The sequence below is a fragment of the Protopterus annectens genome, chromosome 14.part0 (assembly GCF_019279795.1).
Source record: "Protopterus annectens isolate FY-2018-M chromosome 14.part0, PAN1.0, whole genome shotgun sequence".
NCBI classification, from domain to species: Eukaryota; Metazoa; Chordata; order Ceratodontiformes; family Protopteridae; genus Protopterus; species Protopterus annectens.
The window spans coordinates 933,930,541-933,955,488 of record NC_056748.1 but is presented as its reverse complement, the minus strand read 5'-3'; the positions used below and the strand labels follow the sequence as shown (position 1 = coordinate 933,955,488).

The 24,948-nt window shown below is 40.0% G+C and overlaps 1 protein-coding gene across 1 annotated transcript in view; it reads right to left on the bottom strand.

The window, feature by feature from the left end:
• ADK (adenosine kinase) overlaps positions 1-24,948 on the bottom strand; it is a gene marked incomplete in the record, with an annotated part of 3,127,006 nt that overhangs the window by 2,584,898 nt on the left and 517,160 nt on the right. Inside the window, 1 exon segment of the mRNA XM_044056737.1 lies at positions 15,366-15,440. Coding sequence (XP_043912672.1) covers positions 15,366-15,440 — 75 coding nt within the window.

The following is a 24,948-nucleotide window of genomic DNA, read 5'->3' as shown; positions in this document are numbered from 1 at the left end:
AGACCTCCTTGGATATTTTCAGGACCCACTGATGCAGTGTTTTTAGCTCTGGGGAGTGCAGTGAGGATCTGCTTTTAATGACAGCTGGGGGAAAAATTGTAGACAGCATTGGGGAACTGGGTGTGACAGGGGGTGAAACTGGAGCTAAATTTAATGGGCAAGCAAATTTACTATATCCCCTGGTTTGGTATAGGATGTTCAATTTACTGTTAGTTCAGAGCACTGTAGAGAGTGTTCCCTTTAAAGCTGCATGCATAACGGAAAAATGCTGTATGGTTATCCTTAACCTGGGTGGTTATTTCGGTCTCAAAGTTGGCTTTGGTGTACTTTATTAGTCTGCCAATTTACTTGTTGAGACTGATGGAGTATGCATTTTGGGTATAACCCTAACTATATTTGGAGAGAATTTTCTTTCATTTCACAACAGATTTATACAGAGTCCACCAAGGGGTCTTGTTTTTGGACTTTGTCCTATGTTTATATCAGTTTGGTACTGCTGTTTCTTTGCAGTTATTTACATGTTTGCACAGAGTTTCTGTAAACACTTCTGCATAGGCCATGGTGTTCTGAGTTTGGGGGGTCTTGGAAATTAGCTACGCCGTCAGATTAATACAAGGTAGTTAACCTTGGAAAATTTCTTAAAGGTTCTGTAGTTTGCTGGGAGTTCAGCCTTTATATTTATTTCAAGGGTGCCAGCTTTGTGATCTGATCTTACCAGTGAGGACATTACACAAGGGGGGTGCAATATTCCCTCTTACTTGTGAGCATCAGCTCCAGGGTATATGCTTCTTAGTAGATGTGCAGACTAGCTATTCCAGGGTGTCTGTATTGGCAAAATCCAGGAATCTTTGAGCCTGCAAGTTAGTGGTTCTGTATGCATCCCAGTTTAAGGAAGGATAGTTGAAATCGCCCATGAATATGGTGTTGGGCTGAATTGAGTGACTCCAGTACATTCAAGTATGTGGGATGGTTATCCTGGGTCATACACAGACCTACAGCTAACAAAGAGATATGGTACTGGACTTTACCTAAGATTAGTTGGACATGGAGTAGCTCAAGCATGTTATATTGTTTGACCAATCATGAGGTGTGCTTACTTTTTTATGCAGACTGCTACACCTCCACCACTCATCCCTTCATGTGCAGTAGCTGGTATAAATGTGTGGAAGGAATTATATCCCTGTACTGCAGGGGTGCCATCCCCGGTTATAAACAATGTCTCAGTAAATGCACAGATGTTAACACTCTTCAGGGTGAGGAGCACTTCCAGAGAATGGAGATTCTTCTTCAAACTCCTACTATTCAGCAGTGACACCTTAAGATCATCTTGTGCAGAATTTACGTTGGAAGGTTTATCAGATTACCATTGCCTAAAAAGGCACTGGGGTGAATATTTGAGCCAATATCCAAAAGCCTAGTGGGGACAGGTACAGACCATCCCTGGCAAAGCAGCTTTGTCTGTAGATCATGTCCTCCCAAGCTAACAAATACTGTACCCACTTCGCCTGACAATAGTAACTAAGCCAATTGTTACAGCCATCTTCTTCTGTTTATATTGTGGTATCCTTGGAGAAGGTAGAATGATACTCGGTGCTAGGCTCATACTTGCCTGGGACACAATCTGAAAGTTCTATCATGCCATTCTTTATATAGTCCAGGGAGGCAAGTATCAGGTCATTAACACCAACATGGACTATGGCACAGTCATTCTGATACTTGCAGTTCAATGTCATGTATGCATGTGTGATCTGGCAGATCCTTGCCCCCGATAGTCGGCTAACCATAACTACCCCCTTCCTCAGTCTGGTGAGGGGGGAGCATCAGTGTGTCTTATAATAGTCTCTCCAATGACCAACATATTGGGTTGTGTGGCAGTTTGCCTGAAGGGCTTGGAGGTTGAGACACTGCCAAGGGAATAACAACCTGTTTGAAAGACAGCACTTTGCTCATTCTGAGTTATGAGCAACTCTACCATTATCTAACTGAGGAAAAGGAAGTTATCTTGTACAATCACTTCATTAAACGGAAACCAAAGTACACTTCAGCTTCCCCTTATACGGTCTTTTGAGGTTTCTAACTACACAGGTGCTCTGCCCACCTTAATACTTGACCAGCCCCATCTGCCAACATATCTGACTGGACAACGTAGGTCTCCTAATGTATTCCCTACATACAGGAGAGCAATGTGGTGTGGGAATTCTGAGCTTTGCTACAGTGCCTATTTAAAACAACTAACAGCACATGCAAAGATTGCACTCTTAAAAAAAACTCCAGTTTTATAACAATAAAATTAAAACAAAACAAGAAAGAAATCTGGACTGCACATCCCCCAGCCTTTTGAAAACTTTGGCATTTCATGCAACTATAACAAGACTTTCAGAAAAAATACAAAATTCACATCTAGAAAAGCATCCCCTGCATAAACTGTCAAGAGGCTTTGCTGAGTGACTGCAAAGGAACTGAGATATCAAAATCACATTTAATGACGTCGGACCCAGACTCAGAGGAAATCATTTTTAAGCACGCTCAAGTCCAAACTAGTACTCCTACCACACTGAAAAAAAAAAGCTAGCTAACAAGTATCATTCCCCTTTAATGCTACTTCACCACAGCAAACCCAAACAAAATTAACTTTTGACAGCCTGAAAAAAGGAAGTTAACATTATTTGCCATTTTAGCATTTTTAAGCACTATTTTAACATTTTAATGTTCAGTCAGCAAAACCTAGTATACTTAAGCCTTTTCCTCTCTTCGCCATAAATGCTAAGATTAGACTCTAATTCTGAGCAGAAGTGGTGATGGTTCTCAGACTGGCCTGGGAATTTTCTTCCTCCAGGACATCGGAGAACAACTCTCACCTTTCACTTAAGTGCCACAAATCACTTTAAGAGCAGCAGTTGCTTCACACAGACTCTACACTTGATAGTGTTAGCTGACTGCTGGAGATTCAGCCACGGAGAACCTTAACTTTACATTCCAGAATATTCAACTTCTGAAAGCTTATTATCAACACTAGTCCAGAGTCTGCAACACTTCATGGGCTAAATGTTAAAAATAGCTTAGATGCGCATAAATTATAATGTAATAGAATATAGTGTGTGAAAAACAGACACTCAGGCTGGTTGACTTCACAGATTTTAACAGACACCATTTCTACTCTGCTAACATTGTTTACATACTGTTATCAATTGTCTATGGGATTATCTACAGTTTGCGATTACACCATGTTTGAGATTTTTTTTTTTTTTGTGAATCTCTTCACCTGAGCTGTGCCTGCAAATGGTCTACAGTGATCAGTGTACTACCCCAGTAAACAAATTAAAATAAACAACACATACACCCATCACTGTCATCAGTTAATGTTTAGGTCAGTAAAATGCATTTTTACAAAGGATTTTTTTCCCTTAAAAAATGCATTTTCGGGAAAAATACAAGTGAAACTGCTGAACACTATAGGCATCACATGCTGCGATGATGCAGGTAAGAATAAGTGTGACTGTACACTTCAAACAGGTTTGTTTTTTATTACTTAAAAATAAATAAAGGATACTGAAACCAGCTGAACTTCATGTTTTACAAATTTCTACCTTTCATTTTACAGTAATGAATGAAGCACCCCACCATGGTATATATTACTTGTGCTGGTCGGCCATAAGGTACGGCATTGATGACATGTCCATCTGGCTGCAGAGACCAGTTCTCCTAAGTCTTCCCACCTCCTCCAACATGGCACCCAATGGCAGGACTCCACAACAGGATCAGGCCTACACATACCACTACTGACAGGCACTCACTCCCATGTTCCGCTACTGAGCTGTCAAGCTTCTCAACCCATTAAATCAAGCTTAGGTCACCTAGGCTACATCCTTGCTGGAAGCTTCTTGAGCCCAGTACCTGTACATCAGTCTCTTTACGAAACATCCATTTTGGGGGAAAAGTTTCTGTATTTGTACTGAAGATGGAAAACTTCTGAGAAAAAAACGTTGCAGATGCTCGCATTCTTTACTTTTTTAATCAAAACATGGTTTATTAATTAATAACAGCTTTATCACTCTGCAATCTACATGCAAAGTGCATTTTACCATTATTTAATAACATCCTCAAAAATGCTCTATACAGGCTTCTATTTTCATATCATATTCTTACTCTATACATTACATCATACAACACTTTTTCCATCTCTACTGTAACATTTGTTTTTCAGAAAAAAAAGTTTTTCTATAATACACAAAACTTCATACTATATACAATTCAAACATCCCTCCAGCCTTCCTGCCCTGCTACATCAGCACTTTTATTCACAGTAGTTTTAGCACATTGTACATCTAGTGCAACTGTGCCCCTTTTCACTTTATTCCCTTATAAAAATCAGGCCCCAGCCACCTGCCTGGTGTACCATACATGTTAAATTACTCACATGACTTATTGCACTTTTTCAGCATTTTATCCCTTTTGTCTCCCTACATCTTCTTAGTCAAACTGCTATAGAGGTGGTACCTCACAATTTAACCATAATCCATTCCAGAACAGTGGCTGAATTGTGAAACTGTTGAATTGCGAGACACCATTTCCCGCACAAATGTATGGAAAATGGTTTAATTTCCAGCCAACACAATTAAAAACTACACTAAAAAATTAAAAAATATACAGTTCACCATGATCTGAAGTGTAGAACATTTCTTAAATGGAGGAGAGGATGTGGAGGAGGAATGGAGGACTACTGTAGTCCTAAAAACTACGGCTCACATGTCGCATGCAAATTTATTTGATGTTAAATCCATCTAAGAATGCAGGCTAACATGTTTCCTGTCCAGCTAAAATGCATGCTCATTACATCATTGTGCACAGCAGTTATGAAATGAATATCTGTTGTCTTTGATTAGGATTGTTTTATTTAGTTCACTTTAATGTCATACAAATTATAACTTAAAACATTTTACAACAGTTTCCTATCCACACCCACAAAAGAAACACCACACTATACAGTGTATACTGGTGTGTCTTGTTTTTTTAATCCCTCTCCAGGACACTTGGCTCATTCATTCTCCCAGTGGGTCACAGCCACATATCCTGAAATGTGGCATAATATGGACGCCGACACCCACATCACTAATTAAGTGGGGCATGTGTTGCTTAACAGCAAAAGCTTGACCTGGCCTATTCCACAGGTGATAGTTTGCTTTCCAGCTCATGTCAGCAATGAGTTTGGCCATTTCATCTCCCTTCTCACCAAAACAGGCGAGTCGGCATCATACAATTGTGCCCAAACTCTCTGCCCAGCCCCACCAGTGTCCATGCCAAAAACCTGAACACAAGTCACCATATTTACACAGTCCACTTATTCTTTAGCTATTGGGAGTGGAGTCTTCTTCACCATCTTGCCTGATCCCTCTGTTTTTTGGAAGGTGCATGTGAAAAATATTTGTCCAGGATGACTGGTCTCTCCCTCTTTTTCAGGATAGTCTTGAAGTGGTGCATGACTGTGTTAAACAAGTCTGTCATCCTGTTGCCATCACCTGTGTTGGGGTGCCACTCCAAGACTATAGCCTGCACCTTCTCCCAGTAGGACAAAAGTTCTTTAATGCAAGTTGTTGGCATGGGTTCCCTTTTCCACGTCATCCTCATCTTAAGAAGAAATCTCCCTTTTTTCTTTGAACTGCTCATTGCAAAGTGCTGTAAATTCCTCCATTGTGAGGTCATTGGCATGGCCTTGTAGCAGTTCCTCCACATCTGCCTCATCCATCTCCTCTACGTCCAGGTGCTCTGCTGTGGAAATGAGGTCTTGCAGCACTTCAGCTGCTTCACCCCACAACTTCACTGTGGGAAAAGGAAGGAACCAGTTTCCTCCAGGTTGCACAAAGGGCTTTCTGCAACACTCCATCCCAGACACTTTTGATGAATGACATGGCATGAAGAATGTTGAACCCAGTCTTCCAGAACACATTAGTGTTTTATGTGAAGAATGGATCATGTCAAAAAGTGGGAGGCAGGAACTGAACCTTGATGAAATCATAGACTATCTGAAGAATTTCCTCTAACTCTCGTGGGTGGGCAGAGGCATTGTTCAGAAGCAGAAGAGCCATCACTGGTAAATTGTCCCCTGTCAGGTACTTAACACTTGGAGGAAGCTCCTCCAAAATCCATTCCTTCAAAACTGACTGGTCTACACAAGCTTTGGTGTTTGATTTCGAAATTACAGGTAGTTTTGATTTTATAATATTTTTTCCAAACCATCTTGGGTTTTCTGAGAGGTAAACCAGCAGAGGCTTCACCTTCAAGTCTTCACTGGTGTTTGCTGCCAAAAAGAGTGTGAGCCTATCTTTCATGTGCTTGTGATCGGGAACCCTAGCTCCTTCTTAGGTTATGCAAGTCCTACTTGGCAATCTCTTCCAGAAAAGCACCATTTCATCGCAATTAAAAATCTGTTCTGGCAGACCGCCTCTTTATCAATTCCTTGGCAAATTTCTGTGCAACTTCTTGGTCAGCACTAGCTGTCTCTCCTTATCTCAGAACACTGTGGATGCCACTTCTTTTATTAAATCTGTGGAAACATCCCCTACTTGCTTTAAATTTCACTGTTTGCTATGAGCTACTTCCTGGAGGTCTTTTTTGTAGGTCTTCAAAGATGAGCTTTGTTTTCTCACAGATAAGTTACTGGATTCACAGAGCACGGTCCAAGTTACTGGATAAAGATGAGCTTAGTTTTCTCACAAATAATAAGTTACTGGATTCACAGATCACGGTCCAAGTTACTGGATAAAGATGAGCTTAGTTTTCTCACAGATCACGGTCTGAGTTACTGGATCTCCCTTTATCTGCCTCTCCTTGTTCCAAACAAGCAGCATCTTCTGCATATCTTCATGAATTGTTTTTTTGCGTTTGTCTAAAACCTTTGTTGCTCCTTTTGACCTTAGCACCATGATGCTGTCTCTCAGTTGTATCCATTACTTCTTTCTTCTTTTCAATGCTCAGCCACTTAATTTTCCTGCCAGTATCACTCTTTTTGGTCCCATTTCTTCACTTCTTCGCAACTCTTAAAAGAAACAACTGCATTAAACATGGCAGGAAGCAATGAACAACTTTTCAGCCTCCTTTCTGAGTTGAATTGTGAGACAGTGGTTGAATTGAGGGATGTTTGGCTGGCTGAAAACCAGGTGGGTCAAATTGTGACATACTACCTGTATTCGAACATTTTTCTTTTCCAAACTCGATGTTGCTCTCCCTTAACTGTATGCATAATTTTATTTTTTTCCATTTAATTTTCTCCTTTCCTTCTCATCTACCTACCACAGTCTTCACATCTCAGCTCTTCTTCTCTCACTCTTTATTCCTCTTCATTCTCCCTTGACCAGGCTGCCAGCTTAACTTTCTTTTCTTTAACTCCTTTCTCCAAAAAGCCCAACATGGGTTTCACTTTTTTGCACCATTCTGCCATTTTTCATATGTTTTTAATTTCCCCTCTCCACATAACTTTTCTCTTCCATCACTAGCTCTCATCTTGTCAGGAGCTCTCTCTGCTCTTCCATACGATTGTGATTGCCTTCTTTCCTAATAATGATTACCTGTCCTGTTATTTTTCCTTCTCATCTTTTGGGATTGCACCTTCAAATTTCACTATGAATACAATAGAGTAGATTATCTGAATGTAGATTTTCTTAAACGTCAGTTATCCGAACCCAGCCTTCCAAAGTTTTCAGGTAAGAAAAATCATACAGTATGACTATTTAAACATTATACGTATTAGCTTATGCGTGTTTTTTGAACTAGCAGCCCGCTTGTGTGTGAAAAATATTCTTTATTGTCCACTGGACTTGCTGAACAGCTGAAAAGTGTATTCCCTGAGTACAGAAAAATCAAGATTTTATACAATTTTTTTTAATCCAGTTCAATGTACGTTTGATTATCCGAACTACCCTTGGTCCGCCAATTAGTTTGGATAATTGACTCTACTGTAGTTTTAATAAAACTTCCCCAGCTTTTGGCAGTGTCAGTTTTGGTAGCAAGTTCCCCTGCATAAAAGTTAACATAAAACATTTATAACCATGATTATGATCAGATATGGCTCTATATGATGGGACTAATCCATCTTTCCCTTTCTTTCATTATTATTATTATTATTATTATTATTATTATTATTATTATTAATACTGCTTCTTTCCATGAGTTTGGTGTGGAATTCCCTTCCAGTATTTTATTAAACATCTTTAGCAATATTTTCATGCTTTAAGATTTTTACTTCACATACCGCCACTGGAATTCTTTCATTTCCTGATGATTTCCCTCTTGCTATTTTCCCCATGCTCTCCCCATCTAATCTCTAGTGATGGGGCTGTCTGACCCATGGTATCCGCCTCCATTTGTTTCAGTATTGGTAATCGCCATCTACCATTTTGTTCCTCCTCCTTCTGCCTTCCCTCTTGTATAACTTTTTCCTTAATCCTTCCAATATTCCAACCATAACCCCCCCCTCCTGTCTTTAATTTTTAGATACTGCTTTCTACTACCCGTTTCCAGAGTCGTACTGTCAATGCTTTTGTTACATTGGGTTATCCATACCATACAGGTCTTCTACCTCTATTTTCTTTGCCCAGACCATCTCATCTCCACAACTTTTGTATCTGTTGTTTTATCTCCCTATTCCTTTGTATCCTATCTTATCCTTTTACCCTTCACTACTTTCCTTTTGTATACTGGCCAGTTCCTTCAGTAGTTTATTCCTTTATTCTCTTCCCCTTACTATTTTTTTGTCATTATACAATTCCTAAACTCCTTTCTTCTTTTTTGTTTTGTCATCCCAGCCCACGTCCTTCTCTTCCATTATCCACTACTTTCAGTAATTCTGTTTTTATCCCCTCATTCAGTTTTATCTTTCCTCATATATAATATATAGGGGTGTGTGGGGCTCCAGTGATGGTCCAGTCCACTCACCCTTTTCCCTTTTAAAAATATTCCTGTCATTGATAGTGTCAGGGGGTCTATTGTGCAATCTGCCACCAGTGTGTTATGTTCTCCTTTTTAGTATTACTCCTCCTCCCCTAGTCTTGAGCCATGCAGAACTTTCTACTACTTTGTACTCTGCTTCTCTTAACTTATTATCTTTAGTACTCAGATGAGTGTCTAGTAATGTTACTATTTGTGCATTAGTTCACCTTATAACAGCTGCTAGTATTCTCTCTCTTTTGCTCCTCCCTGTCAGCCCTGTAACACTGCACAATGCATTTCTCACTCTTTCCCTTTGCCATTTCTTGTCTTATCTAGTTCCCCCATTTCTGACAGCCCTCTTTTCCTATCACCTCTGTGCTCCCAGTAGATGTTTTCCTCTATTCCTTTCATGTCCTTCCTGGCTCCTAACTCTTGTCCTTCCATTTTGTTGACCCCCCTTCCCTAAAACTAAGTACAAATGTACATCAGCTATTTCCTTCATCAATGTATATTTACCTCTGTGCGGCTTGGACTGCCTGACGACCCCCCCTGTTCTGTCATCATTATGGCAGTGCAGCCAGTTAATGATTTTGGGTCTCCTATAGTCACCGCTGTTTTATCTTTACCTACCCTTTCCACGACCCCCCCCCCCAACTTTCCCTCATCAGTTCAGTCATTCCCTTTTCTCATCTTCTCCACCTTCCAGCTTCTCTTTAAATACTTTCCTGGAATTCTCTCAATTTAATTTCTCCAAGTCTTTCGGGCTTCTAGTACCATGACAGGAATGGACCTCATTCCTACTTCAAAGTATGATTAAAGCTCATGAAATTAGTATTGTTTCAATCTTGGATGTTAGCCAAAAGTGCTCTTCACAACACTGACAATGCGCCTAGAACCGATTCTTTCTGTAATTCATACGGAGTTGGTAGCATATCTAAATAAGACTGCAAATTCTTTTTTATAAGACCCGTTGCTTCAACTACTATTGGAACTGTCTGGGTATCCTTCTTCCACACTGCCCTTCTTTCTGCCTGCAAATCCTGGTATTTTTTACTTTGTGTCCAACTGTGCATAAAACACTGTAGTCACTGGATGTAGCAAGTTCAATGATCAATGCTACTTTTGTCTACTTTTCATGGATTACAATATCTGGTTTTCTCGCACTATTTTCTCAATTGTTGGTAATGGGGATCTCATGTGATATACACTTCACCATTCTCTATTATGCTTTATGGCTCATGTTTCCAATGCTCCTCAGCTCCTTTAATATTGCAATGTTTGTCGAATCCCCACTGTAACAGTCTTGCCACATTATTATTCCTTTTAGTATACAGGTCCTGTGCCATTATTTATTTACATTTGCTTACCGGGTAGTGTCCACTGGACAAAAAGTCCTTCTTCAGTGGAGACCCACTGAGAAAAGCTCCAACGAACATAGTTATAATATAAACAGAAGCATAAAAAGGTTACAAGAGATGGGGTTTTTACAAATAAGGCAATAAGAAAACATGGCGAATAGCATAAAACATAGGATAAAATAAAAATTAAAAGACAGTAAAAACATTGAAATAATATTTCATTCAGCAATTTACAATACTTTTGATAAATAGGGGTGCCTACTTCAAATGTTTGAGAGCTGTGGTAGAGTAGTAGATGAAAAAAAAGGGGGGGGTATAGGCTAGTCTGGAGCAGAGCATGAACATAGCCTTAGTTCTCGCTTAACATTTTTTTTATGTTCAACTGAGAATTTGTTGAGGGACCGAGATCCAGATCTTTGTAATTTGGTGACAGTATAAGGAGTCACCATGAGAGTTATAGGTTCATACTAGGCTATCTGCCCAAGGGCATTTATAAGCCTAGCCCATAGATATGTGGCTTTCGCCACCCCTTTAGTTTGAATAAAACTATGCCTATTATTTTGCTGTGCCTCTGTCAAGCAGTGACACTGAAGTAATCCCTGGGGTGTATCTGCGATCTCCCATCCATTGGTCAAGATTCCTCTTGAACAAGGCCAGTGAGGTGCTCTGCCTCACATGTACCGGGATTTTGTTCCACAGCATAGGGAGTCTCCGGGTGATGAATCTGTCCCTCCAGCACATCCTATTAATAACCGTGTCAAGGTTTAAGTCTCCCGTCCTTGTGGTTCTGAGGGATCTAGATTTTTTGAGGTGAAGCATATTCATCAAATCTGGGTTTGACATGGCCTTATATGTCAGGCACAGGTCACCTCTGAGCAAGCGGTATGAGACTGAATAGAGCTGGAGTTCTTTCAGTCGGGCAGCATAAGACATATTTTTGAGACCCTTTATCCTTTTGGTGTGGAACTTTTGGGGCCTTTCCAGCTGCTGCAGGTGTCGGGTCAGATACATTCCGAATGGGGCATTGTACTCAATCATAGGTCTAATGAGTGATGAGTACAGGGGGACGATGACCTCCCTTGATCTAGATGTGAATCCCTTCATGATCAGGTGGGCAATGTAAAAGGTTTTCCTGACTACTTTAGCAACATGAGTGTCAAACAAAAGGCTAGTGTCAACCTGGGTCCCCAGGTCCCTGATGACTTCTTCTGTGCTCAGTGGATTGCCACCTATATGGTAGCTAGGGGTAACCTTGTTTTTCCCGAAGGGTATGACTATGCATTTATTGGCGTTTAACTTTAGGCCATGGCTCTGGCACCAGTTATCCGTTTCCGTGAGGCCCTTCTGAAGGACATCTGTGTCAGAAGTGTTTTCGACTATGGCGCCCAGTTTGCAGTCATCTGCAAACTTTGTCAGCCATAACCCTCCTGTGTTTGCTTGTACTTCAGAAAAGTAGATGCCGAACAAGAGTGGACCCAGGACTGAGCCCTGTGGGACACCACTTGTGACAGGCTTTGAGTCTGACATGGCTCCAGCAACTCTGACCCTATGTGTTCTGTCACTTAGCCAGTTTGCAACCCATCTTGTGATGTATGGGTTTACATTCAAGCTAATGAGTTTTTCGATGATACCTGAGTGGGGTATTGTGTCGAAGGCCTTTGCCAGGTCGAGGTAGGCTGTATGGACTGCCTTTCCCTCATCAATGGCCTTGGTGACTGTTTCGAAAAAGTCAACCAAGTTTAAAAGGCATGATCTGCCTTTGACAAAGCCAAACTGGGTTGGATCCAAAGTCTGCAAGTTCCCTATGTCTTTATTTATGAGTTCCATTATGATCCTCTCCATGGCTTTGCAGATAAGGCTTGTCAAGCTAATGGGACGGTAATTTCCAGGGTCAGTGGAGGCACCGCCCTTGTGAAGTGGGACCACAGTCGCCGTGCGCCACTCCTTGGGTATGTATCCTGAGGTGATGCTAAGATTAAACAGCTGTACTAACTGCGGGTTTAATTCCTCATTGAGTTCGTGGAGCACACAGCCGGGGACACCATCCGGTCCCATGGATGCTGTGTTTTTTGCCTTGGAGAGAGCAGTTCTCACCTGGGCGTTGGAGATGTTTGGGGACTACAATCCTCTGGTATAGATATCTCTCCTTTTGGGGGGGAGGGGGGGAGAAGTTTGCACTGAACCTGTCAGCCAGTATATTGGCAATGTGTGTAGGTTCAGTAATCTTCACATTTGCCATGATTAAAAGTGACTATACATTCCGTTTGCATCAATTCCAATATATAGTAAATCATTAGAAGGCAAGCTATTGGTCTACAGTTTTTAGGGTATCTTGCATCACTCTTAAGGAATATCAATTTTTCCCAGTTGTTCAGGCTGGTGTCACTTTGGGACGCACATACAAGTATTTCTACGGCTAAATTCTCATGTAAAAATGTTAATACATTTAGCCAGGAATTAGGTCTGCATCTGGGCCTGGAGTTCTCCAGTAAGGAGCTTTTCTTAATTTTGCTTGAATTACTCTAGCCGTTACTTCATCCCATTTCATACTCTGTACATTCAAACTTCTTACTGTTTTTTTTTTTTTTTAATTTTTCTGTATGATCTTGTTTTTTTTCCAAATCCATACATGCTCCCTCTCATCTAATCCTCTCACTCCTATTGCTAGAGCTTTCTATACTTCTCCATATTACTGTGGTGTCCCTCCCTTTTTATCTGCCATTTTTTCTTCCCATTACCTCTCACTCTTTGTGACCCGTTTTTCTCTCTTGCTTGTTGATGTGGTGGGCCCAGTGAAACTAAGGCTACTGTGTCCTAAACCAGGGTGTTTGCTTTCCCCAACTTTTGTTTGGCATTCTCTCATTGCTTCATAGCTATGATTTTCACCTTTTCTTCCCAGGGGGGGGGGGGGGAGTTCCGCGGGGCAGGTCAGAATTGGAGGTAGGTCCCCCCTGAGAGGCTCCGAGGGCACAGGGACACAGAATGGTCCGGCATATTGCAATGCCCCCTTAAATCACTAGCCTGTCCTCCTTCAGCGTAACTTACATTTTTTACATGCCAGTTTGACGTCCTTCCTCTCCATCCTGCACTTGGGCCTGTTACTTGCTTACCTCTAGCTTCTAATTATATTCTGTCATTCTGTCATTCTTTTCAATCATAAGTATCATATTTACACATTTATTAATTGCAGTTTTAGCATTTCAACAGTTCTTATAAACACACTTTTAAATAGATATGCCATATCCCTTAATGATCTGATAAATTTCAGACCTCCCTTTCCAAGCAATCAGGCACTTGTAGAGCTGCAGGGGTGTCCATTTTTCAGATTTCGCATTCAAGAATAAAACCTCATTAAGGTCAGTGAGAACAAAATTAGTGAAGTGAAAACAAGACATACAAGAGGTGCACATACTTTAACATTTATAACAGAACATTTTTGCGCGTCTCTTTTGCTTTTTTGTACTTAAATCATTTGGACACTAAACTATGATGAGTAATTCTAATGGTCTTTGTACTGGAGATATTCCACATTTTTCCTCCCTTACAAGGGCCTGCCCATATTCAACAGTGCGCTAATCATTCTATTTTCTTATTAACCACAGTAGTCGCGTTACTATGCAATTCACTTAATATGGATTCAGTTTCATTTAAAAAAAAAATGCCCCTCCTGATGTTGCCAAGATGATGCCTACACCATGATCTTGATGTCAGTCTAGTCAACAGGTAGTTGGGGGTGACAAAAAGTGAAGCAAGTAAAAAAACATTCATTGTGTGCCCTCAAAACCAATCCCACTGCATTCTTCATAATGTCATGTTTACAGCAAGAGTTTGGTCAAAATTAGAATTAATGAATAACGTAATCACAGTGGTCCGAAGATTTTTGCAGTATGCCTTAATGAGACTTTTTACATATAGCTTGCTCTGTTACTGGAAATGGGGGGTGCATGTCTGTAAAGTGATGTGGAGTGCATACCTTTGGGTTGTATACACAGTGCCTTTCGCTAATTAGTTCCCTTATTCTACGTTATCTGCACATGAATGGAAGAAAGAGATAAGGAGATAATAAAAATGTGAATAAGTTTCAGTGCAGTCTTTGAATTCAATGCCCTGATACTTCATGATTTGCCTGTATCAGTAGTAGGTAAAGTATTAGAAAATGACAGATGTACCAGTGAACTCTCGTACATTCGTTTAAAACCAAGACCTAGCGTAGCTCTCATTGGACAGAATATTGTAAATCATTTGGAACAATCAGCCTTTTAAACTCATGAAAAAGAAAAATGAGAATAAAAGGTAAGAGGGCAGACTCTCCAATATAAACTGGACTCCAACAGGATATTCTGAAGGTAGAAAGCTCAGCTCAAATAAAAAGACAACTTCAAGCCACAGTAAAAAACCTAAACTCAAAGGAGGATCCAATCAAGATTTTTGATAAAATAATGACTTGTAACTCCATCCATCCTCAACTCCTTTTTCCCCATTTTGCATATGGGGTCAAGGTGTCATTTTAACAGCGACAATCATCTCAAGGCAAGATTTTACACTGCCAGGTGGCTAGCCCTGCTGCGGTAGTTCATCCGTACCCCTACTTGCACACACATGCACTTACGGCCAATTTAGAGTGTGTTCAATTCACTTTTTTTTTTTTTTTTGGAATTTGAGAGAAAACCAGATTAGCCAGAGGAAACCCACACAACCGCAGGGGTAGACATGTAGACTCCACACAGAAGGCACCCCAGCCAAGAATCAAACCGGAGAACCTCTTACTGTGAGGTGACCATGCTAACCTCTGCACTACCGCAGCTGCCCAAAACAATGACTTGTAACTATTCACTAACAACTCACAGTCATTCACCACCATGGAGTAACTCAAGGTATACAAAAATTTGAAGTTCACATGAAATGGGCATTACTGTTCAGAGTGTCTAATGAAAAATGAATTGTAATTTAAGACACGTGGAAAAGACACAAAACAAGAATAAATATGCCTTGTATAATTTAACTACTCCAACCCCTACACTCAGCCATATCATTTGACAGAGAGAAATTTAAGTTAAAATACAAATGACTAGATTTATGGCTTACTTGTCCAGAAAGTCTTTGTCCACTGTTGCACATATGTCAAGCAAAGGGTTGCCCATTCCAAAGAGGCTGTTTTCACTGTAAAAAAGAGTAACAAAAAAAAACCAATTAACATTAATTTCTGGACATCTAGTTTCAACTAAATTTTGAAAAGGTTTTACTACATTTAAAAAGTCAATCCATCCAAATTCAAAATACTGAAGTGCACACATTGTTTGTTACCTGGGTAGGTGGAATAGTCATAAGAACCTTTGCTGCTATGACTTTGAATAAACGCACAAATAAGTAAAAAAAAATAAATAAATCATTGGGGGGGGGGGGGTCAACTAGTCCTGCAAGGCCAAGTTATCCAGTTTTTGGTGGCATCAGTACTAACAATTACAACTGTCAATCAAAGTGCTAAGAAGGTCAGAAATCAAAATCTTGCTTACTCTGTAACCTTTCCTGAATTACAAATATTTCGGATAACTTGTTCTGTATTATTTCTCAAGCAAGCATTAAGAAAAATATGCCCAATCCAGCATTGTTCACTTGGAATAATCACAGACGTGCAAAGACAGTGAAGGATCAGTTCCATGATATTAAAATACGTGTAACATTTACTCTAAAGGAAAGCAGCAAGCCTGAGAAAGGCCAACGTAGAGCTACTTAAAGCAGCACTTCTAATATGCTTCTTCATTTAACAGCTAACTTAGTATCAGTTGCAGGAGACTCTAACAGCATATACCTCCCAAGAAAACCAGCAGGCTTCACTAGCTTTTGTTTATGGCACTGATTTGATTTTACACGGATTTGTTTATGGGATGGATTTCTTTTTTCACAAATCCTGTTCAGTCATGACCAGGAAACCAAAGAGCAAGCAATCCATGAAAAGTTTTTATAAGTTACTCTGATATTTTGAAATTCAGGACACAATTACATTTTTTTCAAATACAAACATGCGTGGGCACACAGGGGAAAAAAAAACTTTAACCAACTGCTTTTTCAAATCAGGTTGCAACTAAAAGGGCTTTGTGGAAAACTATTTTAAGGAGATGAACCATATGCAGCCAGTGTCCAACAGAGTGTTTAACAGCCTTTAAGAAAAAAAAATCTAAGAGTGTGTACTGTGAAAATCCTAAGGTGATTGCAATAAAGTATGAAAATCCTAACTATCAAAAAATGTGGAACTTACCCATACAGACGTTCTTAAACATTCAAGTACAATGATTGTTTATCCTATTATAGCAGGCAGTACTGTACTCAGGTTAGCTGAATTACCTGCGGTGCTCCACAGCAGGCATTTGGAGACGCTGGCCTGTTCTATAAACAGCAACTTGGCCAGGTGCTACTTGCTGAATACAGAACAATACATACAGCCTTTGTGCGTCAATAGTTTACCTCATCACTGCATTACAAGCTTGAACTGTGGTCTACAATGAGCCAGGGCATACAAATAATGGCAACTGTTACCGCTGTGCACATTAGATTAACTTCACCTTCAAGTACATACAGTGGGGAAAAAAACAGCCTTGGGTTTCTCAAGAACACTTTTCAGACGATGCCAAAAGCCAGAAAAAAAGCATGTGGCTTAGGCTTGTAACTAAACAGCCTGTATGGGAGAAAAAATAACAAATTGCAGAAAACGGCCCTCCAGGGTTACCAGCACATAGACCTTATTTATTTATGCTTATTCGCAAAGCAGAAATTCGAAGAATAAAGAATTTGATCTTTAACCAAAAGACCATAATTACCCTAATGATGGCAGTCTGTGGTAACTATGAAGACAAGACTGATAAGGGGTCCATTAGACCATGGATTGTTAAATATAAACTTGAGCTCCATACCTTAACTGTATTAAATCACACCACAGGTATCCAATACTTAGAACGTCTAACTTATTAAACAAAGCAGACATCTAAGCTAAACAGACCTCTAAGGTTTTGAACCAATTCAGCATCCATCCCCTTAAACACACATGGGAAAGAACAGCTGTTCACAATTTCTAGAACAAGCCAGTCAGTATTCTAAACTTTTATTAGAATACATGCCTCATTAGTTCATTATTAAGACTCTTGCAATGAAGAATGTCATATGTAAATATTAACCAAGTTTCATTAAGGAATAAAATTTCTCTAATTTTGGAGAAAAAAAAAACATGGCAAACATAATACTAAAATACTTTACTTTAAGCTCTTTGTATTTCCTGCATGCCTTGAAAAAGAGATGTCGCCGAACTATTAGGGTAAGCACCAATTTATTTCAAATGTTTCAATACCTTTTCCTAACTTGGTAACCTGCTTGCCTATGTAATATAGCTTACATGGACACAAGTCCATAAAGCACTGTTTCCTGACCGTGATTAGAATTTAGAGCTAAATTTGTGTCCACTAATAAATAAGCACATTGTTATATTCTATACATTTATAGACCAAACAACCCTTACATGTATTTACTTTACTTACAATTTCACCACAAAAATTAGAATGGGCCACCCTGCCCATAATACTAAAAAAATATTTGTAAGAAATTTTCAAATTTAAAATCACTCAGTGCTTGATCAATGTGTATGACAGCCCAGAGTTTACACAGTATACGAGACCCCACCCCCCAACAAACATGCAACCCTAAAACATCTAGGACTGCAAAAACTAACAAGGAAAAATGGATGCAAACAGAAGAGGGATGCATCCATAAAATCACAGACAGCTCATTATAATCAGGATAAAGAACTTTACTGTACTGACAACTTCAGAGGACAGCCCACAAAGAAGTTCAGATCTAATAGTGGAAACATTGTCAAACCAGTCAAAGACCGAGTAAAAAAAATCCACACAAAATTGGAAAGCATTCCAACAAGATATGAATGTTCACATTCACAATATCAGATGCAGCAGATACAATAAGGCATTCCAAAGATAGAAAAAAAAATTATCTTCAAACCACATTTATGACCCCTAGCAATGTACATCATGAGCAGAATCCTGAGTGAAATGATTAAAAGATCAGTGGTCATAAACAGGCCAAAATGACGAGAACATCTCATTACAGAAACACGAAAAAGTAGGTTAAACCAGGGCAATAATCCTTCGGAAAATTAATTTTTTGAGGACTGAAACAACCAAGGCCCTAATAGGTGCGATCAAAATAAGCTTTATATGACCACTTTGTTATACAGTGAACCTCACCAATCAAGCCTGTTCCATCAAATGGATTAAAAAGAAAACCACAGGTGGAAAAACTGAAGACCAAGGACTCACTCAAACATGAAAGGAGACCTACCCCCCCCCCCCCAGTCCTTAGCAGAAACTAAGAGGTTGCACAACCTTTGATGGGAAGGGCTTGACTGTTCAGGTCTTGCTGTGTAGCAAAGTAACCAGAGAGAGAAACCCAAGGATATGTGAAATAGCCAGAAAACAGAGAAAAGGTTTCACTTCGTTCTACACAACCCAAGAAAAAAATATAACCAGAAGATAAAAGACCATACAAAGAAAACTCTTGGATATTCAGTGGAATTCAGAAAAAGGCAACCCAAGTTATCATAACTGTGTGCACAAAATGTGTAAGAGTGCATAATGATACACAGAATAATTTAACTTTGTGTATTTACAAAATAATGAGGGCTTAGTTCTAATTTCATGAAGTCAGCAAGACAAAGTAAATGAATGCAACAATAAATGAAAAAAACAGTTGTAAAACAGCGTGAGAAATTAACAGTTAAAACGTATAATGCAAGTAATCTCTGGTTTTATATAAAGAAACAGTAAAAAGGTTAAAGAAAAACTTCTAGGAATTACAAATGAAGCAGAAATCCCGAATGACAAATGGGTTCGGAAGATAATCATTGTGTGATCACAATCAATGTACTGTGTGTACTGGAATGCAAGTCAAGACATTCACCTCAAAACCAAAGTAAAACAAGTCACAAGTGAAACCGGACATCCCTTTCCAGAATACATGACCTATCTTGTACCAAAGACACTAAGATAATTCTTTGATATACAGGGGGCTTTAGCTGTTGCAATATATTTCCATTTACACAGGAAGGAAAACTATAGGAGTGTGTAATATTTACAACTCTGGAAGGTGTAATAAAGCATTACCATAAAGACAGCATCCAGAAGGAGCACGCACCTCTGACAACCAAGTTTTTAAAGCTGTTAGACAAGTCTATTACAGCTTTGCTCTCAATTTATGAACACATCATTTGAGATGTAACCAATTTATCCTCAAACAAAATTTCACTCAAAACAGATCCCCACCACCACCACTGCAATGAAGTTGGTTATACAATGTGAGACCTCAACCATCAGTGGTTTGTGTCGGTTTTAGGTTTGTGTGTGCACCTTCTATTAGCCATTATCCATGCTGTTAGTTGTCCTAAAAAACAACATACTACTACTTGTGAATCACAGCCTGCCGGCTTTAGTATCATCCACAGGCAGCCTTTTAGCACTTTATTTTCTGAGTCAGTGTAGTAACAGACTCAGGTTTATTGACAACCTACAACTTTTAACACACACCGATTCCACCTGCAAGAGAAGCAATACATGGTCTTTCTATCCTTTTCAGTCAATTATCAGCATCTCTAGGGCATGTGCACTTGTATTCACTACGAGCAAGTTTGTGGTAGAAAAAAAACTGGAGTCCATTTAATCTGAAAGCTTAGAAATTTTAAGACTGCAGTTAGATTCGTGTCCTGTAAATGTGTTGGCCAGTGGAGTGCAATACCTTCCATTAAGAAGTTTACATACTAAAGTATTGAGTCAGAAATTTGACTTTGCAGTAAGGTAAGTCATTTAGCTTTATGAACAGAGATCCACCAGTACTCAGAGGAAAACACTAGAGGAATAAATAGGAATTTTATTTTTAGCAGTCTGCATATGTTAGTGTCCCTCTTGGGGGGGGGCGGTGTCAGAGAGCAAGAGGGAGCGTGCGACAGAGGGGTGAGAGGCGTGTGCGACACAGGGGGTGAGAGGGCACGTGCGACACAGAGGGGGAGGCGAGATGGCGTGTGCGACACAGAGGGGGAGGCGAGAGAGTGTGTGTGATGGGGGGTGAGAGGGCGCGTGTGATACAGGGGGGGTGAGAGGGTGCGTGCGACACAGGGGGGGTGAGAGGGCATGTGTGAAAGAGGGAGGGCGAGAGCGCACGTGTGCAGAGAGAGGGCGAGAGCAAACGTGAGAAAGAGAGGGCGAGAGCGCGCGTGTGACATGGATTGTATAATCCATTTAATTTTTGAACTTCCCTTACTAAGTTATACACATATATAGACATACACACACACACACACACACACACATATATATATCTATAAACACACACATATCTATAAACACACACATATATATATATATATCTATAAACACACACATATATATATATATATATCTATAAACACACACACACACACACACACACACATATATATATATATATATATATATATATATATATATATATACACATACACACATCTAGACACACACACACACACACACACACACACACACACACACACACACACACACACTGTACTCTCTTTCTTCACCTCTCTTCCACACTCACCACTACTCTGAACTATTGATCCCAAGTACTTAAACTCATCCACATTTGCCACCTCTATTCCTTGCATCCTCACCATTCTTCTATCCTCCCTCTCATTCACACATATATTCTGTCTTTGTCCTACTGACCTTCATTCCTCTTCTCTCTAGAGCATATCTCCACCTCTCCTGGGTCTCCTCAACCTGTTCCCTACTCTCAATACAGATCACAATGTCATCTGCAAACATCATAGTCCATGGGGACTCCTGTCTGATCTCGTCTGTCAGCCTGTCCATCACCACTGCAAATAAGAAAGGGCTCAGAGATGACGCATTAAAAGCAATCCCACCTCCACCTTAAAAGCATCCGTCAATCCCACCGCAGAACTCACCGTTGTCACTACCCTCGCACATATCCTGTACCACTCTTGCACACTTCTCGGACACTCCCGACTTCCTCATACAATACCAAGTCCAACTCCTCTCTAGGCACCCTGTCATATACTTTCGTTAAGTCTACAAAAGCACAATGCAACTCCTTCTGACCTTCTCTGTACTTCTCCATCAACAATCTCAGAGCAAACATCGCATCTGTAGTGCCCTTTCCCGGCATGAAACCATATTGCTGATCACTAATCATCACGTCCCTTCTTAACCTAGCTTCCACTACTCAACCCATAACTACATGCTGTGACTGATCAATTAAATCCCTTTGTAGTTACTACAGCTCTGCAAATCACCCTTATTCTTAAAAATCAGTACCAAAATACTTTTTCTCCATTCCTCAGGCATCCTCTCCTTTCCAAGATTTCATTAAACAATTCTTCATCCTCTACATAGCTATCCTTACTTCCTCCTTGTTAATCCATTGCACTTCATGGTTCATTATCCTCACATCATCCAACCTTCTCTCTCTCTCTCATTCTCTTCATTCATCAACCCCTCAAAGTACTCCTTCCATCTGCTCAACACTTTCCTCGCTTGTGAGTATGTTTCCCTCATTATCCTTAATCACCTTTACCTGCTGCACATCTTTCCTAGCTTGGTCCCTCTGTCTAGTCAATTGGTACAGGTCCTTTTCTCCCTCCTTAGTGTCCAACCTTTTATACAACTCTTCATATGCCTTACCCTTAGCCTTCGCCACCTCCCTCTTTAACATGCACCTCATCTCCTTATACTTCTGTCTACTTTCTTCATTTCTCTGACAGTCCCACTTCTTTGTCAACCTCTTTCTCTGTATACTCTCCTGTACTTCCTCATTCCTCCACCATGTCTCCTCGTCGTCCTTCCTCTGTCCAGATGTCATACCAAGCACCTTTCTAGCAGTCTTCCTTACTAACTCTGCTGTAGTTACCCAGCTATTTGTTAACTATTCACTGCCTCCCAGTGCTTGTCTTAACTCTTCCCTGAACTCCCACCTCACAATTACCCTTTTAAAATTTCCACCATTTGATGCTTGGTGCTGCCCTCACACTCCTCCTCCTCTTCTTTATCACCAACGTCATCCTACAAACCACCATCCTATGCTGCCTAACTACACTTTCTCTGGTCATCACTTTACAGTCTCCAAATTCCTTCAAACTGGCCCTCCTACATAAGATACAATCCACCGGTGTGCATCCTCCTCCACTCTTATGTCACCCTATGCTCCTCCCTCTTGTTAAAATACGTATTCACCAAAGCCATGTCTATCCTTTTCGCAAAATCCACTACCATCTGACCTTCTGCATTCCTTTGCTTAACACCATACCTACCCATCACTTGCTTATCCCCTCTGTTCCCTTATACACACACACACATATATATATATATATATATATATATATATACACACACATACACACACACATAAATATATATATATATATATATATATATATATATACATACATACATATATATATATACACACACACACACACACACACACACACACACACACACTTCAAATCAAATCAACACTGCCAAATCCATTTATATTATCTGTATCTATCTACCTCCTGGCAATAACAGTGCCACCACAGAAGATAGCCTATGCTGGTTATCTCAAAACTTACCCCAAGAAACCATAATCCTAGGTGATTTTAACATTGTTTGGAAGTGTTGCAGCAGTAATCACCCTGCCACCCATATTAACTTTTTTTTTTCTCAAACCATTACCTCCCCTACCAGGATAAACAAGCCAAATAAAGTACCTCAGATTGGATTCTCATAAATCTTCCCCAGACTTATGAAGCTGGAACTCTCCTTGACGATGTGAGTGACCACTCACTCACCTACATCATCAGGCATAAGACCAATCTACCCATTCCTACAGTTTGTAAGACCATTAGAACAGAGAAAAACTTTAACCCTAATCTCTTCCAAAGCGAACTAAAAGCATGCAACTGGTCTCCCTTAAAACACCTCCAATTGGAGGAAGCCGTTAAATACTTTAATTCAAACTCCCTAGCTATACTCGACCACAATGCTCCAACCCACTCTCTGTCAGAATCAGAACTAAATCTGCTCCATGACTTTCAAAAGAAACCAAGCAAAAAATCCATCTCAGGAAATAAATATCAAATTACTAAAAACCCAGTAGACCAACAAGACTTCAGAAAGCTTAGAAATGACACTAAAAAAACTATATTCTCTGACAAAAGAAACTACTACTTATAATTCCAGAAAACTCACCATAATAAACCACAAAAAGATTCTGGGCAAGTATTAACCAACTACTACACCCAGGTCAATCACACCAAACCCACAAGGCACAGACTTGGAAAATCTCAAGCAAACTGCCAATGCCTTTAATATCTATTTCAGTGAAGCCATTCAAACACTTGCCAGTCAGTTATCACCTCATAACTTTCATTTATCTAACTCTACTGAACCCCCTCCATTTCTCTTCCAACCAGTTCCAACATATATTCTTACTCTTAACCAAATACTGAAACCATCCTCTCCTTCAGCTGACCAACTACCTGCTGAACACCTACAAATAGCAGCCAAGTCCATCGCCTACCCCATTTCCATCTTGATCAAAAGAACCATCAATGAAGGACACATCCCTAGCATCTGTAAAGTCTCCCATATTATCCCCTTACATAAAGGCAGAAGCTCGACCGAATTCTCCAACTTCCGTCCCATAGCCTTACTTTCTCCACTGGCAAAGATCATGGAAAAATTGTATCCATAGGCTGATGCTAGACCACCAAATCCTAAATAATTTACTATCTAGCTGTCAACATGGTTTTAGACCTTCCCATAACACTACTACTGCCCTCCTCTCTTTTACTGACCATATCAACAAAAACAGCAACCACAACATGCTTTCCTCTGCATTGTTTATTGATCTGTCCAAAACATTCAATATGGTACATCACCAGATAATTTTAAATATCCTTAAATCCCTCTCTCTAGATGAGCTTGCTATAAAATGGTTCAAGGCCTACTTAGATAGCAGACAACAGGCTGTGCTTTGGCACAATAATCTATCTACCCACCTACCTGTTAACACCTTGGTGTTCCTCAAGGATCAATATAAGGACCCTTATTCTTTGTATTTATCAATGACCTTCACCTAGCTATCCCCCAAGCCACATGCATCCAATATGCAGACGACTACACTCTTATATGCTCATCCATAACCAAATCTGAACTTCACTCCCTCACCCAAAAAAGTGTTCAACACAGTTCAACAATGGTTTACTCAGTGCAGTCTCCTCCTTAACCCCCAAAAAACCAAACACCTCCTTTTTACTCCTACTCATAAGTCCTCTCCAATAGACGTAACCGTTACATCCAGTAACGGTACTCTCGTACCCCATGTACCTACAACGAAACTACTAGGTATCACCACAGACAACAACCTCAACTTTGACACCCATATCAATAATACTCTAAAAACTGTTAACAGAAAACTAGGCTCTCTCTACAGAATCAAACTCTTCCTTTCTCCTTCAGCTAGAATAACTATTGCTCACACTCGTCTCATCTCTACTCTCCTCTATTCCTCACACATATACACAAATCGTTCTAGGAACAACCTCAATAAAATGGAACATTCCTACAATAAC